The sequence below is a fragment of the Solea senegalensis genome, unplaced genomic scaffold (assembly GCF_019176455.1).
Source record: "Solea senegalensis isolate Sse05_10M unplaced genomic scaffold, IFAPA_SoseM_1 scf7180000016521, whole genome shotgun sequence".
Lineage (NCBI taxonomy): Eukaryota > Metazoa > Chordata > Actinopteri > Pleuronectiformes > Soleidae > Solea > Solea senegalensis.
In genome coordinates, this window is record NW_025321843.1 from 54,242 (window position 1) to 73,883 (window position 19,642).

Sequence of the window (19,642 nt, forward strand, 5' to 3'; positions counted from 1 at the left end):
GTTTCTTGAATTTGTGTATTTAAGGAATGATTTCCTGCAGGTGGTGGTGGGCGGGGTCAGAGTGGGCGGGGTCAGAGTGCTGTGAACCTCGACACTGTTAAACTTTCTCATCACAGTCACAGTTTCTCGTGGCAGATGACAACACTTTCCTAAACTGATCCGTTCGACCTCTGACCCTGACACCCCGACAGACTGACAGACACTATGTCGGAGCAAAGTCCACTTGTGTTTCCTGGAGTGTGCGTCTGTAATCCTAATCTGAAGGTGCTGACAAATCCTGCAGCACCAAGCGTGAGTAAGTGAGAGCTCACACTCGCTTACGGCACGCTTGTTTCATTTAACACATGAAACAAGTGTGTGTGTGCGTGTGTGCGTGCGTGTGTGTGTGTGTGTGTGTGTATGTATGCGTGTGTGTGTGTATGCGTGTGCGCATGTGTATGCGTGTGTAACGCAGTGTGTGTGTGTGTGTGGCGTGGCAGCCAGCCAATAATGTGTGTGCAACATTGCCATGTATGCTTCTGTGCGATAGCTGGTAATGGATGGGTGTAATCGCGAGTGAGTGTGTGTGTGTGTGTGTGTGTCTGTAATGGCGTGCGTGCTGTGTGGTGGTGTGCGTGTATGTAATGCGTGCGTATGCGTGTGTGTGTGTGTGTGTGTGTGTATTGTGTATTGTGAGTGTGTGTGTATGATATGAATGATAATGTTGATGATGATAATGTGATATTGATGATGTGTGTGTAGCGTGTGTGTGTGTGTGTGGGGGGGGGTGATGAAGATTTTCTCGATCGCTGCTTCAGGAGAAAATCTGCTCGTCTACAAACAAAGAAAACAAAGCAGAAGTTGGATTATCATTTATAGATGTTTTATATTCACGTTTACTACCAAATCAAATCAGAAGAAGAAGAGTTGGTATTATGGTCTGTATTTATATGATGAGCTTTAAACTACAGTTTTCACCCATTCAGTCTTTGCTCAAGGACACATATGTAGACGAGCAGAGCCAGGAATTGAACCCACAACCTTCCAGTTGAAAGACAACCGGCCGTACCACTGAACCACCGTGGAGAATGTTTTTTGATTTTCAGTAAATGTCTTTTACTCTAAAAAGTGACTTCAACTTCTACCAAAGTCATTTCCTGCTCACAATCATATGTATTTGTACTTTCACTGTTTTATATTTCGTCCCTCTAGTGCAGGGGTGTCAAACTCATTTTTGTTCGGGGGCCACATACAGCACAATTTGATCTCAAGGGGGCCGGACCAGTAAAAATAGTAAAATAATAGCATAATAACCTATGAACAACAAGAACCCCTTTGTTTTTTCTCCTTTGTTTTATATTTACTGAAGGATAATTTTACAAAACATGAAATTTCTTGAGAAATATAAGTGCAATTTCAACAATATCATGCCTAAATTTACTATTTACACATCACACTGGATCTATAAAGGCACAAACATTTAGTCACGGGTATCTGGAGCATTTGACATTACGTTTAGATTAGTGTGAAATTTTAACAAATTCATCCTGTGGGCCGGATTGGACCCTCTGGCGGGCCGGTTCTGGCCCCCGGGCCGTATGTTTGACACCCCTGCTCTAGTGGTTGACGTGGTTTTCTACGCAACACAATCACCACCATTAGCATCAGAGGCTAACAAGCTAAAAACTGAAAAAACATTGATCATGGGGTCAAAGGTCATGAACATGGGAGAGAGGGGACATGGCCAGAACTGACTGAACTCATCACATGACCTTGTTTCCTGTGCGTCTTTAACATTTCCGAACTTAAAAACTTGTGTGATGATTTTTGTTTGTTCTAAGTGGGCGGAGCCTAACTGCGACTCATTGTCTGCGATTGTGTTCAGGGACTGTCACACGTTCACTAACAGTCAAATTAAGCAAATTGCGACTGAACGAGAAAAACAAACGTCCGTCCTCTTCATTTCATCATGGTCGTCATATTCTGCTCTGATCTCATTGTAGCCTCCAATCCAAGTTAGCAGGGATTATGTGCATGAAAGGCATTAAGAGGCGGATAACCTCGTTAATCCCGCCGCATGTTAATGAGTCTTGTCGTGGATTTTTGCTTAAATTAAAAGCAAATATCAACAGTCATTTGGCTGAAGGAGTGAGTGTGTGTGTATGTGTGTGTGTGCGTGTGTGTGCGTGTGTGCGTGTGTGCGTGGCCTCAATCATGTGCATTAAGTGATTTGAGTGTAATCATGTGATCATGGAAAAAAGAAAAACTATAAAATGATCAGGAAATTAAGTTTCAACTTAACCTTTGACTCATTACACTCTTTGTTGGACAGTTATTTTGTCTTTGTGTCTTTGTTGGACAGTTATTTGGTCTTTTTCTCTTTGTTGGACAGTTATTTTTTGTCTTTGTTGGACAGTTGTTGTTGACAGTTATTTTGGACAGTTATTTTGTCTTTTGTCTTTGTTGGACAGTTATTTGGTCTTTTTCTCTTTGTTGACAGTTATTTTGTCTTTGTTGGACAGTTATTTTGTCTTTGTTGGACAGTTGTTTTATCTTTGTTGGACAGTTATTTGTCTTTGTTGGACAGTTGTTTTGTCTTTGTTGTTGGACAGTTATTTTGTCTTTGTTGGACAGTTGTTGTCTTTGTTGACAGTTATTTTGTCTTTGTTGGACAGTTGTTTTGTTTTTGTTGTCTTTTGTCTTTTGGACAGTTATTTGGTATTTTTGACAGTTATTTGGTATTTTGGACAGTTTTTGTGTTTTGTTGGACAGTTGTTTTGTCTTTGTTGGACAGTTGTTTTGTCTTTGTTGGACAGTTTGTTTTTGGAGTTGTTTTGTCTTTGTTGGACATTGTTGGGTTTTGTCTTTGTTGGACAGTTGTTTTGTCTTTGTTGACAGTTGTTTTGTCTTTGTTGACAGTTATTTGGTCTTTGTTGGACAGTTGTTTTGTCTTTGTTGACAGTTACTTGGTCTTTTGTTGGACAGTTATTTGTTTGTTGGACAGTTGTTTTGTCTTTTGTTGGACAGTTGTTTTGTCTTTGTTGGACAGTTTTTTTGTTGGACTTTGTTGTTTTTTGTTGTTGACAGTTATTTTGTCTTTGTTTTGTTGGACAGTTATTTTGTTCTTTGTTTTTTGTCTTTGTTGGACAGTTATTTTGTCTTTGTTGGACAGTTGTTTTGTCTTTGTTGGACAGTTGTTTTGTCTTGTGTCTATTTTCATTCTCTTTCTCATGTGTTGTCCCTATTTTTCTTTATCTTTCATGTTTGTGTTGTTTTGGATTTTTTCTCTTGTCTTTTGATGTTTTTGACTTTTTGTCTCTGTTTCTGTGTCTTTCCCTCTTATGTTTGTCTCCGTCTCATGTTAGTTCATGTCTGTCTTTATCTTTCCTTGTCTGTTAAACATGTGTTGTCTCTGTCCGTATCTCGTCTCTCTCGCTGACTCTCGCTCCCTGTGCCTCCTCCTGACCTCTGACCTCTGTCTGATAGACACGGACGTGGACGTTTAGCTTTGATTTGATTATGTTTGTGTGAATCAGCTTTGCAGACACTTTTCAATCCTGCAGCAGATTGAAGCTTTAACTTTTTCACTGTTCTGGTTTTAAAGCTCACAAAGCTGAAATATGACAATAATCTGACAATATGTAATCTGTAAATATGTCATTTAACCATATGTAATCTAACAGTATGTAACACACACACACAACATGATGAGAGTGAACTGTCAACATGTGTTCATTCATTCATTCATTTAAGTGAAACTCATGTTTGATTCTTCAACTTAATGAAACAGCTGTGTGTGTGTGTGCGTTTGCGTGTGTGTGTGCCTGTGTACTGTGTGTGTGTGTGTGTGTGTGCGTGTGTGTGTGTGCGTGCGTGTGTGTGTCGTGTGTGTGCGTGTGTACGCGTGTGTGCTTAGCGTGTGTGTAATGCGTGTGTGTGTGCGTGCATGCGTGTGTAATGCGTGTGTGTGTGTGTAATGCGTGTGGCGTGCGTGTGTGTGCGTGCGTGCGTGTGCGTGTGTGTAATGCGTGCGTGTGCGTGCGTGTGCGTGCGGTAATGTGCGCGTGTGTCTTGGCGTGTGTGTGCGATGCATTAATGCTTGTAGCGTGTGTGTCGCGTGTGTGTGTGTGCGTGCGTGTGCATGCGTGTGTGTGCGTGTGTGTCGCGTGTGTGTGCGCGTGCGTGTGCGCGTGCGTGTGCGTGTGTGTGTAGCGTGCGTGTGTGCGTGCATAAAGACAAAAGGCAGTGGAGTGGAATACATTTTGGGACAAAGACAGCAGCTGAAAGACGCCTGTTTTGCTCAGTTCAGAGTAGAAGCAGGTAGGAACCATTAGCCTAGCTTAGCACAAAGTTTTTAGTGTTAAATATCATTTTATTAACATGAAGCTGTTTCTAATCTTTGTTTTTTCAACAGTTTAAGACTTGATCCTTGATCCAGATGAGTCCAGGTTCTGCTTCTGGATGATGTGGCAGCTGAGGACACATTTTCTTTTTTCCTCAGAGAGGACAGTGTGAAAACTTCATTTCCTGCTGATGCAGCTGCCGCATTATAACAATCCAATTTTCATTCAGTATCAGTGTGTAAACCAGGGCTGAGGGGGAGGAGCCACTTAAACCTGAGGGGGAGGAGCCACTAAAACCACTTAGTTTCATTATATAATGTCTGAGAGAAGCAAACATAATAACTTTAATGGGATAATTTAATGCGATTTTCTTTATTTGATGCGTTTGGACTTTTGACGGCTAATCTGACGGAAAAATGAACTCATCACAGGAGGACAAAAGGACAAGAGGATGTCCCTGTAATTATAGCTTAGCTTGGGCTAGCCACGGTGGCTAGTGAAGGTTTTTAGCTTAGCCCAAAGACTAGCAGCAGGTGGACGTTTTTAACTTAGCTTAGCATTAAGACTGAGAGGGGGCAGTGACTCTGTTAGATGTTGTGATCTGGTTAACTTAAACCAGGTTAGTGTGGTTAGTGACTGGTTAACTTAAACCAGCAAGTGTGACGGCTGGTTAACTGAGAGCAGGTTAGTGACTGGTTAACTTAGAGCAGGTTAGTGTGGTGAGTGGCTGGTTAACTGCGAGCAGGGTAGTGGGGTGAGTGGCTGGTTAACTTAGAACAGGTTAGTGTGGTTAGTGACTGGTTAACTTAGAGCAGGGTAGTGGGGTGAGTGACTGGTTAACTTAGAGCAGGTTAGTGGCTGGTTCTGTGGACTCACCATCAGAGTTAATCCTTGACAGAACAATAATGAAAATAATAGACCAAAACATTTAATCTGCCTCTTAGCGTGGCCGCGCTCGTCTAATCCCGATCTTATTTGTCCTCTGCTGCGCCGCGGGTCGAGATGGTGTTTAATCGACTTTGGGAGAATTAGTCATTCCTTATTACTGTCGTGGTTTTTACAGGACTTTCCTGGAAAATCCCATTCAACACACATTTTAATTTCATTGCTGCAGCTCAATCATGTTGAGGGACATGTAAATAATCCAATAACATTAATCATCATTTCTTTTTCTTTTTTTTCCTCCAGAAATAGAACAGCGGCGGATTGGACGCTGCCTTCACTCTCCTTTATTGGTTTTTAGAGGCTGATGGTTTTAAAAATGTCATCATGATCCCAATTACTCAGCAACAACAGCATGAAAAAACAATTTACTCAAGGTTTCCTGTTAGATCATGTTTACACAAACACCGTGGATTTATTGACATAAAGAGAAGACACATGATGCTGACTGTCTACGTCATCTGAAGAACATGATCACGTCTTTATCTCACTGTGAGACAGAAGTTTGTAAAACACTCACTCTCCCACACCAAACCTCAGAGAGAAAGTCAGTGATTTTAACATCACACACACAGGAGTTGTTGATCCTCTGTTGAGTTCAAATGTCTTATTTTAATGAATTAAAATATTTAATTTAGACTTAACTCAGTGACACAACCACACGAGGCAGCAGTAGACCAGCAGCTCCTGTGTCCCCACGATCTAAAATCACTGATTTTCTCTCTGGGGTTTGGTGAGGGAGAGTGAGTGGTTTACAAACTTCTGTCTCACACTGAGATAAAGACGTGAATATGTTCTTAAGATATCATAGACTTAAACTGACGTAGATTTTATTCACTGAGTCTTTTGTTAAGTGAAATTCTCAGCAGTAGGGGGCACTGACACTTCATCAAACCTCAACTATCATTTTTGATGTTTCAAAGCAGCCGCAAAGCAAACTCATGGTCACAACACAAGATCATTGTTATGTCTTTCCTGCTCCTCCAGCTGTGTGTGTGCGTGTGTGTGTGCAGCAGATTATTGCACAGCTGATGAGATTCAGAGATGATAAGACATAAATAAGATGCAGTCTAATAAGGCAGCTCAGTCCAGATGTCTAATCCAGGCTGAAGATGAAAGTGGAATCTTCTATCAATTATGATCCTAACATGCTGAATTATATCCTCACAAATCCTTCAAATGATTCCCTAATAATCCTGCTGATGGATCACATGACCCAGATACAGCAGGAGGAGCTCCGCCCCCATGGACAGACCTGGAGACAAAAGACAACTGTAAAGAGACAAAAATAACTACAAAGAGACAAAAGACAACTGTAAAGAGACAAAAGTCAACTGTAAAGAGACAAAAGACAACTGTAAAGATACAAAACATAACTGTAAAGACACGAAAGACAACTGTAAAGAGATAAAGCCTACTGTAAAGAGATAAAAGACAACCACAAAGAGACAAAAGGCAACTGTAAAGTGAGAAAACTAACTGTAAAGAGACAAGACAACTGTAAAGAGACAAAGCCAACTGTAAATCTTGTCCTCTGTGTCCTGCATGAACTGAGTCAAAGCTTCAGAAGACAACTGTAAAGAGACAGAATTTAGGATTTAAATTTGTGTCACACGGGAAGTTGTGGTGACAGAACACAATTGACTGGTGTGTGTGTGTGTGTGTGTGTGTGTGTGTGGATGTGAGTGTGTGTGTGTAAATCTGCACTAGATTAGGATTCACTCTGCTTTTGTTCTGATGAAAATAAAGAGCAGCACAAAGATTACTGAACCATTAACTGATAAAAAGCTATTAGAGGCTTAAAGATTAAATTACATATATGGAACAGAGTGATGATGAAGAGGAGGAGGTGGTGGAGGAGAGGAGGAGCAGACTGACGATAAAGAGGGAGGAGGAGCAGAGATGATGATGATGTTGAGGAGGAGCAGACTGATGATGAGGTGGAGGAGGAGCAGAGTGATGATGATGAGGTGGAGGAGGAGGAGGAGGACACACTCCCACACCAAAGTCCAAAACACTGAACTATGTAATAATAATACTTATACAATAATATACTTATTTATGTATTTACATATCATATAAATACTTTAAATAATTATTATTTGACTGTTGAATGCAATACTTTGTTCTCACACGCACGCGCACACACACAGTATGTAAACACAGAAAGTTACTCAGACGAAACTACAGTACACTAATTCCAGGCATTTGTGGGCGTGGAAATGAGAGCTGGGACTGTGATTCTGCACATGCGCAGATGTTAATAGAAGTCCGGCCACGTCGACCGGAACCTGAGGCGGACGCTGTGACGCCATCAGCGCGCGGCGTGTGTTTACAGTTCAGCTGTTGTCAGTCTGGACGTGAAGAAAGTTTTAAATTAACGGAGTCACCGACGGTTTTTACACGGTACGTCAACACACGCGCACGCACAGTAGATTAGCGTCTTCATGCTAACCGGCTAACCTCAGGGTTCTCCGGTGTTTCTCACCTGTTATGCTAACTGTTATGCTAACTCATACCACTAATATAATAATAATAATACATCGTATTATGTCGTTTAAAGTGAGTTTCCGGTGTGTTATGTCTTCAGTGACATTTGACATGAGTTTAAGTTGTCATTTAAAATGTCCTGGTCCGTGTGTTAGCAGTAACAGACTCTACACCAAACCCCATTCAAATATTCATCAATTTAACAATGAGCACAGTGTGCTGTCTCCTCGGTCCTCAGGCTGAGCACCATCTCCTATGTCTTTTAGAGTCAGTCCTCTGTCCTCGGCCCGAGAACAGTTCTTTTGTGTCCTCAGACTCTTGTCTCCTGTGTCCTCAGACTCTTGCCTCCTGTGTCCTCAGACTCTTGTCTCCTGTGTCCTCAGACTCTTGCCTCCTGTGTCCTCAGACTCTTGTCTCCTGTGTCCTCAGACTCTTGCCTCCTGTATGTCCTCAGACTCTTGCCTCCTGTGTCTTCAGACTCTTGCCTCCTGTGTCTTCAGACTCTTGCTACCTGTGTTCTCAGACTCTTGTCTCCTGTGTCCTCTGACTCTTGTCTGCTGTGTCCTCTGACTCTTGCTTCCTGTGTCCTCAGACTCTTGTCTCCTGTGTCCTCAGACTCTTGTCTCCTGTATCCTCAGGCTTCCACACATGATGAGTTGTGATGAAGAAACCAAAGCTGGCTGTGGTCTTCCTCGTAGTGAGTTGTGTCCTCGTCTACCTCATGTACGTCAATCGTCACTACGGCCTGTCAAAGCTGGCCATCCCCCGTCTACGTCCTCACGTCTCTGATGCTGGGTGGAGCTTCCAGTATGGCGTCATGTTTGACGCCGGGAGCACTGGGACAAGAATCCACATCTTCAAGTTCCAGGTTGATGACAGAGGTACAGAGCACACGGAGGACAGTAGAACACAGAAGATGTCAGAAGAAGAATACAGTAGAAGACAGGAGACAGTTGAAGACAGTAGGAGACACTGGAAGATTGTTGAAGACGTAGGAGACAGTTGAAGGCGTAGGAGACACTGGTACAGAGGACACAAGGACAGTAGAACACAGAAGAAGTCAGAAGAAGAATACAGTACGAGATATTGGAAGATCGTTGAAGGCGTAGGTGACAGTTGACGGAGGAGACAGTTGAAGATGCTAGGAGACAGTTGAAGACATAGGAGACAGTTGAAGATGCTAGTAGACAGTTGAAGAAGCTAGGAGACAGTTGAAGACGCTAGGAGACAGTTGAAGACGTAGGAGACAGTTGAAGACGGGAGCTTTTTAATCTGAAGGGATTTCTCAGATTAAAGAGTCAGTCCACATATTTAAATTATCCCTGTTCACCCAAACATTAATTAGCAGAAGTGGGAGGAGCAGAGAAGCCAAAATGTCTTTGGCTAAGCTAAATCACAGGCTGAGTGCTGGCTCCTTTGTTAGTTGCTGAGCTAACAGGGCTAATGTTAGCTCCTTTAATGTGCGTGCGTGTCTGTGTGTCTGTGTGTCTGTGTGTCTGTCTCCATAGAAACTCCCAAACTGTCTCATGAGACATTCAAGGCCATCAAACCTGGACTGTCTGCATATGCTGATGATCCAGAGAAGGTATGTCTCATTGTCTCATTGTCTCACTGTGTCTCTGCCTCTTTGTCTCACTGTGTCTCTGCCTCTTTGTCTCACTGTGTCTCTGTCTCTTTGTCTCTCTGTGTCTCTGCCTCTTTGTCTCACTGTGTCACTGCCTCTTATTCTCTCTGTCTCTTTGTCTCACTGTGTCTCTGCGTCTCTTTTTTACACATTACAAAATCACAAAACAAGAAACCTTATCTAACCCTAACCCCACCCCTCAAAACACATCATTACCTCGCCAGACACATTCACAAATGAATAAACAGGATAAACACCAACTGTGCTTAATTCCTGGAGTGGTACAAGTAACAGCTGGAAGTCGGGTTTTACTCTGAAAAAGTGAAATAAAGTAAAACAAGATAGAAAAGAGAATATATACATAAACATACATATATATATATATATATATATATATATATATATATATATATATATATATATATATATATATATATATATATATATATATATATATATATATATAAAAATTATGAACCCACAGATGGGTCAAAAGCAGGCATCAGGCCAATTTGTACACTTGGTATTGGTGACATAGAAACAAAAAGCAAAGTGTGAGGGATCCGGTCCCTATGTAGTTTTTAAATTGTGAAAGTATTCCAGAAAGGGTCCCCACACTTTCTGAAACTTTTCTTTGGAGTCACGGATCGAGTAATGTATTTTTTCGAGATTTAGACAAGACATAACATCTCTCAACCACTGAGCGTGGGTGGGCGGGACAGCATCTCTCCATCGCAGCAATATTGCACGCCTGGCCAGGAGAGAGGCGAAAGACAGAGCTCGCCGTTTAGCTGGGGTCAGGCGCACATCGACCTCACTCGCAGTTTGGAAAAGACCGACCAAAGGGTTGGGTTCTATGTTCAAATTGACAATCAAGGACAAGGTTTGGAAAACTTCCCTCCAGTATTTCTCAAGGCTAGGACATGTCCAAAACATGTGGATGAGTGAAGCCTCCGCCCTCTTACATTTGTTGCACCAGGGATCCACATCTGGGTGAAAACGAGATCATTTGCCTTTGGATATATGGGTCCTGTGTACAACTTTCAAACCCCTGTGTGATGGCTGTAAATTGAGAAGTGCATCAGCAATGTTCACATCAGGTGTCTGAGGGAAGCTTGGTATCTGAAAGTTATTTGTAGATACCTGAAAAAGTGAGACTTTGGAAGATTAAACTTCTCAGTTAGTTGCTCAAATGATACAAAATTATTATCTATGAAAAGATCCCTGAAACGCTCAATACCCAGTCTCCGCCATTCCTGGAATGTTGCATCCAATAAGGAAGGTTGAAAAAAGTGATTGGCAGAAATTGAAGGAGTGTCTCCTGAACTGAGCCCACACCCTCATCGTGTGCCAGACAACTGTATTATCTATGGGTTTACTTGGTGGGAGAGGAAGTTTAGATCCAAGAAGTGCTGGAACCGAACAGCTTTTAGCAGAACCCAACTCCATTGCCACCCATGAAGGCCATTCAGATCGATTGTGAAAAAAAGACCAAAACGTAAGACAGTGAATGTTGGCTGCCCAATAGTAAAAACGAAAATTAGGTAGCGCCATACCCCCCTCTCCTTTGGGTCTTTGGAGATGGACCTTATTTAACCTAGGGCACTTCCCTTTCCATATATAGGATTTTATAACAGAATCTAATGTATCAAAAAATGATTTAGGAATGAAGGGTTGTACTGGTACTATACTGATTGGAAAGCATACAAAAATTTAGGGAGAATATTCATTTTGATAGAATTAATTCGGCCAACCAAAGACATAGAAAGGGGCGACCACTGGGTCAGGCACCGTCTCGTGTGATTTAGCATGGTAAGAAAATTTTCTTTGAAAAGACACGTCTGCTTCTTCGTAACTGTAATACCTAAGTAAGTGAATTTGTTTTCCACAATCCTAAAAGGGAGGTTGGAGTAGTCTGATGCCGGTGTCTCCTCACTGACAGGGAAAAGTTCAGATTTGTATCCTGAAAACTGTCTAAAATCATTCAGTAGGGATAACATGGCAGGCAGAGAGATATCTGGACGTGAGATAAAACTTAACAAGTCGTCTGCATATAGGGTCACTTTATGTTCCACTCCATTCCTCCATATACCAGAGATATTCTCACAACTGCGGATTGCCATCGCCAACGGCTCTATGGCCAGGTCAAATAACAGGGGGCTTAGAGGACACCCTTGTCGGGTTCCCCGATAGAGGTTAAAGGGTTGTGAGAGCTGTGAGTTGGTAAGGACAGAAGCAGTGAATCGGCACGCTGGCTTTGAACGCCAGGGCTGTAGTCTTCGACAACTTGGATTTGCTGGCCGCGGTACTCCAGCTTCCCTCTACGGCGGGCATCGCGGATCAGAAGGTCCTTCATCTGATAGCGGCGCAGACAGAGAATGACAGGACACGGTCTCTGACCGGGGGCTGGTTTTGCTGTTAGCGAATGATAAGCCCTGTCAACCTCGGGCTGAGATGGGAGCATCTCCTTTCCAAAAACCTTGCACAGCAAATCAGAAAAAAAGGCTGTAGGTTTCCCGCCTTCAATAGACTCCGCTAGACCCAAGATGCAAATGTTTTGTCTTCTGCTGCGACCCTCTAAGTGGATGACTTGGCCGTTAGCTTGGAGTTGCTTGGAGTTGCTTTCCTGTAGGTTAGCCCAGACACTTTCCAGCTCACCGACACGTTGACTCAGGTCATCCGCAGCGAGCTCTAACGACGAAAGGCGCTGCCCATGCTCGTCAACTGTGGAGCGAACCTCGTCAAATTTGTTTTCCAGCTGGTTGAAAGACGTTTTAAAGTCGTAGACTAGCGACTGCCTGTGCTGCTCGAGTAGCTCAGAAATAGCCTCCATGGTCAAGGCTTGTTCGTCTCTTTTCCCCGACTTGCTGCGAAGTGAAGTCATTTTTGAAACAAACATATGTTAAACAGAAGTTAATAGCTCAAAATAAAGTGTACATTTGCAAAATAAAGGAGCGAATAAATGAGAAAAATGCCTCTGTCTCTTTGTCTCACTGTCTCTCTGCCTCTTTGTCTCACTGTCTCTTTGTCTCTGTCTCTCTGAAGCACAGCCTCACTAATAGTGTCTCCTCTTCCTCCTCCCCCGTGTCCATCTCTATGCCCCGCCACCTCCCGTGTCACGTGACCAGTGCACGTCGGGGATTGAGGAGCTGCTGGAAGTGGCCAGGTCCAGCATCCCACCCTCTGTTTGGAATGTGACCCCGGTGGTCCTGAAGGCCACGGCCGGGCTCCGCCTCCTTCCCGGAGACAAGGCCAAGCAGCTACTGGACAAGGTGAGACGCACCAGGACAGAGACACTGTGGGACATGTCCTCACACACTCAAGTAAAAATAAAAACACCAAACTATTCTATTTTCAAATTAATAAATAGATAAAAAAATAAGGTAAATAAAGTTGATAAAGGTCACATCAGGTTTGTCTTTGATTGTTCAGTGATCAGCTGACACCTTTAACTCCTCCTCTTCATCATTCATCATGGTGGTGGTTAAAGCTTTTAATCAGTAGTAACAGGACTAGAGGTTTAATCTGAAGCTTTGCTCTGATGATCACACTCTGGTTCTGATTCAAACACAGATTAGTTTTCATCATAAAATCAGAAAAAATATCCAAAATAAACGACTTTAACACGACGTTAATGTCTGTGAACCAGGAGCCTGACGAACCACGTCTTTGTCTCAGTGTGAGACAGGAAACACTCACTCTCCCACACCAAAGTCCATTTTAAACATACAGAATGAGGCTGTGCCACACCTGCAGACAGGTTCATCAGGTCAGACAGGTGAGGCGGAGGCGTGGTCACATGATACACATACAAGCTCACTGTCGCCTATCGCGTGTGAGTCAGGATTATTATAGTGTGTTTGTATGAGACAACAACAAAATGGCTGCCAGTAGAGTTACGAGAACAAACAGTGATTTTAGACTAAAACTGTTTACACGGTCACATTATGGGGACTTGTCTTCCTTGTGGGGACAAAAATCAAGTCCCCACAATGTCAATGACTACATTTTAAGGTGAAGATATGTTTCAAGGTTAGGTTGAGTTTAGGGTCAGGTTTCTGTTTCTTTTCTTTTCACATCATTTTGCTGAGTCATCACCGCGTTCCTCTGTGTGTCCAGGTGAGGGTGCTTTTTCACCAGTCACCGTTTGTATCCAGAGACGACGGCGTGTCCATCATGGACGGCACTGACGAAGGTAACCTCCCTGTCTTTTGTCTTCACTTCACATCTTGTTTTGTTTTAATCGTTGGACATGTTGGACAAGTTGGACATGTGACCCCCGGCCCAGTGATGTCACCTGTGCGTCTGTCCTCTGTTCGTCTGCTGAGGACAGACGAACGTCGTCGTGATGAGATTTCACCGACTCAAACCTCTGATTTCCCAAACGCCATAAAAGCCAATATGGCGGATTAATGGTCAGATGAGATAGAAAACGACGGCCGTCCCTCCCTCCTTTGATTTAGCCTTTGAGCTGCTGCTGCTGTTTCTGCTGCTGCTGCTGTTTCTGCTGCTGCTGTTTCTGCTGCTGCTGCTGTTTCTGCTGCTGCTGTTTCTGCTGCTGCTGCTGCTGTTTCTGCTGCTGCTGTTTTGCTGTTTCTGCTGCTGCTGCTGCTGCTGCTGCTGCTGCTGCTCTGTGATTGGTCCACCCCCCCACCCCACATTTAACTTAACCTGAGAAGATGAAGATGTTTTATGAGTTTACATTTGAATTAAAATGTGTGTGAACACATAGGGGACTGTGTGTGTGTGTGTGTGTGTGTGTGTGTGTGTGTGTGTGTGTGTGTGTGTGTTTGGACACGAGACTCCTGCTGCACATAATCCAATCCTTTTTAAACTAGTTCATACAAGCAATTATGTCCATGTGGGATAATGTTCCACTTAATCTTAAAGAGGGAGGGACACGGGCCGATTAAACCCCGCCCCCCCTCCCCCCTCTTGTTGAGCCAGAAATGTCTTTTTAGCGACGGCTGAATTAACTTCTTATCCCGCTCCACTTTTCCTCACTAATGGCCTCAGTCCTGCGTCTTTCAGGAGTCTGACGGACTCCATCAGCCTCGTTAGCGCGCGCTCTCGTCCCCGGGTGCTTATCCGCCGCAGAGATTACGCCGCCCAGCGACTTATTGTAAATGCAGGTTCTCTGAGTGGGTGCTAAGTGCCGGTGTTTAGCGCCAAGCTTGTTTGTTTTTGTTTGAAAAACTGCGTCTTAGCGTGTTATGGTAAAGCTCCCTATGATACACTTTCTATCAAACCCTGTAATCGTCCACTTGTGCTCACAGAGGTCAGAGGTCGTGGGTTAAAAGGCACTAATGCCCGCCACTGAGAGCAAACGCTCTGCCGCGGACACTCATGTCGACTTTGATTTGACCCGAATAAGAAGGAGTGCGTTGCTGCTTCTGTGGATGTCGTTTAAATCTCTTCAGACTCGACGAGGACGACAACGATAGATAATCAATAAACACACGATCAGTGAGGGTTACCGTGGCAACTGACCATCAGTGTTTGTCAAACCTGGAAATGATGGAGCAAAGAAACACATTAAAGAAGCTGAACAATGCCAGAGACTTGGTTTCATTCTTTAAACACCAACAGTTGGTCTGTTGAACAGCACCACGTAAAAACATTGTTATTAAAGCACTTTATATTCACATGCTCTGAAGTATCTACTGTTGCCATGACAGCATTCTTGATAGCATTGGCAGCCCAGTTCTCGTTCACGTCTATGACACGGCCACAGGTCGTCATGGTTACACGTGTGCTGTGGACTGATGTTTTGATTTTTTTGTGTGTGTTCAGGGATTTCTGCGTGGATCACCATCAACTTCCTCACAGGTGAGAATTTAAACGGACTGGTACTCGGACAGAAGGAGATCTGCGATCTGTGCGTCACATGATCACGTCTTTATTTCACTGTTAGACTGAAGTTTGTAAACCACTCACTCTCCCACACCAAACCCCAGTGATTGTAACTTCACACACACAGGAGTTATTGATCCACTGCTGCCTCCATCACTGAGTTCAAACGTCTTATTTTTATGAATTTGGCATTTGAAATATTTAATTTAGACTTAACGCAGTGACACAAAGTGACCACACGAGGCAGCAGAGGACCAGCAGCTCCTGTGTCCCCGCTAGGCATGTATACCGAGGACTGGTACTTTTTGGTACCGGTTCCTAATTGGGTTGGTACCAGGGTACCATTAAGATTCTGCACAAACGATACTGTGACCGGTACTTATTTTTTCATCACCAAACACTTGGAGCGCGCTCATAGTATGAAGCTAAAGGAGTGCGGCGTGTTTGATCGCTATAACAAAGTTAGCAGCCCGGCTAACGCTAAAGACTGCTGTGTCGTGGCAGCGGCACCCGTTGTCGTTTTTGCGATGCTAAGTCGTGGTAAGTTTTTATATGTTACGTTAATCCTGTAGACGGCATGAACCAAGCAGCAGCTACCACAGCTCCGCCCACATTGCTTTAATACTGTATCACCATGTGGTATTAAAAAAAAGGTTGAATCCTTTAACATCTTGTAACGTCTTTATTTTTTTACACAAAATTACATGTTATTGATAAGTATTGGTACCAATAAGGAGTGTCGGTATCGATAAAATCCTAACGATATACATCCCTTGTCCCTGCCAGCTAAAATCAATCTTTGGTGTGTGAGAGTGAGTTGTTTACAGACGTCTGTCTCACAGTGAGACAAAGACGTGATCATGTGACGTAGCTGTCATAGATTTAAACTGAGCGGAGTCTTTTGTTCATGTGGCTCAAACCTGTTTTTGACGTGAGTCTGACCTGAATGAAGGTGTGGTCCACACACACACACACACACACACACACACACAAAACCAATTATAATAATAATATTTAATATCTTTTATGCCTCTTTGTGTGTGTGAGTGGTTGTTTTGTTAAACCCAGATTAATGTGGATACAAGAAATAGTGATTACCTGTTATTGGATTATACTGCATCTCTCTCTCTCGGTCTGTCTGCCTCTGTCTGCCTCTCTGTCTCTCTCTCTCTCTCTCAGGTGGTCTTCACAGTGCTCACTCGCCCACAGTGGGGATGTTGGATTTGGGCGGTGGCTCAACTCAGATCACCTTCAGCCCTCAGGATGAGGTGAGGAGTGCAGAGGGGGTGGAGCTAGTAAAGCAAGATGGAGGAAGTTTGGTCTCTCTCTCTTTCTCTCTCTCTCTGTCTCTCTTTCTCTTTCACTCCTGAGTCAAACTACACGTATGGCTCTGTCTTTGAAGCTGTAATCTGTAAATGCAACACTAATCCCAAATAAACACCCTCAGAGACGTGTGTGTGTTTGTGTGTTCCTTTGAGCAGAAAACCATCCAGACCTCGCCGATCGACTACATCAGGTCCTTCCAGATGTTCAACAGAACACACACCGTCTACACTCACAGGTACACACACACACAGATACAGTTCAGATTTTATGAGATGCTGTCAGTCCTGTGTGTGTGTGTGTGTGTGTGTGTGAGATGTTAAAATCACTGATTTTCTCTGTGGAGAGTGAGTGTGTCTCACAGTGAGATAAAGACGTCGTAGATTTAAACTGACACATGAAGCTCTTTTGTTCTACTTGACTCTTGATGTTAAAACGTATTATAGTCATTAATGAAACCAAATTATGTGTGTAAAAAAAAAAAAAAATGCAGTCACTTTTCAATTATTGATGATTTAGATTGATGAGAAACGGTGAAGGTTTTAGTGTTGATCCCTGTGGAACTCCACACACACATGATTTAAAACGGATTCTCTACCAATGACTTTTCATGTTTATTGGTGTGTGTGTGTGTGTGTGGGTGGTTCTGGTTCTGCAGTTATCTGGGTCTGGGTCTGATGTCAGCTCGATTTGCCATCTTAGGAGGTGTCGACGGTTCACCATGTACGTATAATCCCCTCCCTCTTTTACTTTTACTCTTGTTTTTTTTGTGTTTTTTTTAAATTTGCTTTCATCTGGCTTTAACCCTCCCCTCCTCCACAGATAAATAAGCCATTATCTAATCTTTTAATAACAGCAGCAGTAAGATTAATTCCTTGTGTGGCAGCTGTTTGTGGAAGAAACATCAGCTATAACACACACACACACACACACACACACACACACCGTGTGAGTCCATAAACAACAAAATAAACGGCTTCATTTCTTTACACAGGTCAGTTTACAGCTTCTGTCGCCTATCTTACACTGAACAGAGTATGTTTATATACTCTATATTAAAATAGTCTCATTTACTGATGGAGTAAAGTATATTTGATATTTCTTAATATAACACATGTGAAGTAAATGTAATATTAATATTATTTACATTTAAAAAAGTATAGAATCAAATTACATTTATATGAATGAACAATGAATTTAAATGAAATCAATCAAAAAATGTATATTTTAAAGTGTTTATAACGTAGTATATTTATATGTACTATTCTTATATGTGTTAAATTATAATCCACACCACGTAAACACTGTAAATGACTTTAAATGTATATTTTAGTCACTGTGAAACTGTTTATATGTCATATATAATCTTTTAACACTGTTTATATTTGTTACATTATTCTGTCATTATTCCAAATAAATAAAGTGTGACCGGTGTGACTGCGTTTGTTGTCCCTCACATTGTTCTGTAGAAGGGGACGATTATTGATGTAACACCTGAACTTATGTCACTGACGTTATTAAAAATGTTACAAAAACATAATGATGTAAAGCATCAGCGCCCCCTGGTGGCACAGCGAGATAAATCACAAGGACTGTACACAGAGCAGCGACATAACGACAAAGTTACAGCAGGACATTTTTAATTGTATACAAATAAATATTGTCTGGACCAATCAGAGAGCAGCTTCTAACTGTGACCTGTGTGTGTGTGTGTGCGTGCGTGCGTGCGTGCGCACAGTAGGGGGCAGCACTGAGCTGGTCAGCCCCTGCCTGGCTCCAGAGTACTCGGGCAGTTGGGAACACGCTGACGTCGTCTACACTGTGAAAGGACAAAAGGAAGGTAACGCCCACACCGCGCTCTGATTGACCACGCTTGTGTCACGTGTCTGTGGGACAGTAGGAACCTTGTGTGTGTGTGTGTGTGTTCCAGGGGAGCAGGTTTACGAGGCGTGCCTCAACAAAGTGGAGAAGGTCGTTTACAAGAAGGTGATGAAGGCGTCAGAGGCTGCGGACATGGACTTCTACGCTTTCTCCTACTACTACGACCGCGCTGTGGACCTGCACATGATCGGTGAGGGGTCAGAGGTCAGGGGGAGGGAGTGAGTTACAGAGAGAGAGTGTGTGTGTGTGTGTGTGTAAGTTAGAGAGTGAGTGTGTATAAGTGGCGATAGAGAGTGTGTGTGTGTGTGTGTGTGTGTGTGTGTGTGTGTGTGTGTGTGTGTGTGTGTGTGTGTGTGTGTGTGTGTGTGTGTGTGTGTGTGTGTGTGTGTGTGTGTGTGTAAGTTAGGGAGTGAGTGTGTGTGTAAATTAGAGCCAAGAGAGTGTGTGTGTGTGTGTGTGTGTGTGTGTGTGTGTGTGTGTGTGTGTGTGTGTGTGTGTGTGTGTGTAAATTAGAGTGTGTGTGTGTGTGTAAATTAGGCGATAGAGAGTGTGTGTGTGTGTAAGTAGGTGTGTGTGTGTGTGTGTGTAAATTAGAGTGTGTGTGTGTGTGTGAGTTGATAGAGAATTAGAAGTGTGTGTGTGTGTGTGTGTGTGTGTGTATGTAAATTAGAGTGTGTGTGTGTGTGTGTGTGTGTGTGTAAGTGGAAGCGATAGAAGGGGTGTGTGTGTGTGTGTGTGTGTGTGTGTGTGTGTGTGTGTGTGTGTGTGTAAATTAGAGTGTGTGTAGTATAAATTAGGGTGTGGTGTGTAAGTTAGAGAGTGTGTGTGTGTGTGTGTGTGTGTTCGTTCACCATGGTCATGTGATCACATGAACTGATGACTTATGTGTGTTCAGATGAAAAAAAAGGTGGAGTCATCAAAGTGAGCGATTACATCGATGCAGCTAAATCAGGTGAGTCGCTGCCACCTGGTGTCTGATTCTACAACTGCACCTGTTACATTATACAAACGTCAAAGCTGATCATGTGACTTGTCTCTGCAGTGTGCAGCGCTGAGTCCGTCAGTCCACAGCAGGACCCGTTCTTGTGTCTGGACCTGGTCTACATCACAGTCCTGCTGCAGGAGCTCGGGTTCCCTCCACACAAACAACTGAAGGTAAGAACCACATACACCAGAACCTGGACCACACACACCACATACACCAGAA

At 43.1% G+C, this 19,642-nt stretch overlaps 1 protein-coding gene across 1 annotated transcript; it reads left to right on the forward strand.

The window, feature by feature from the left end:
* Positions 1-7,532: 7,532 nt before the first annotated feature.
* Positions 7,533-19,620, forward strand: LOC122763162 (ectonucleoside triphosphate diphosphohydrolase 6-like; the record flags this gene model as incomplete). Its single annotated transcript, XM_044018223.1, has 13 exons — positions 7,533-7,670; positions 8,393-8,635; positions 9,263-9,339; positions 12,507-12,650; positions 13,498-13,573; positions 15,172-15,207; positions 16,411-16,499; positions 16,713-16,792; positions 17,213-17,277; positions 18,293-18,394; positions 18,485-18,625; positions 19,331-19,387; positions 19,478-19,620. Coding segments are annotated over exons 2-13 (1,230 nt in total), but the record flags the coding sequence as incomplete, so codon positions are not given.
* Positions 19,621-19,642: the final 22 nt, after the last annotated feature.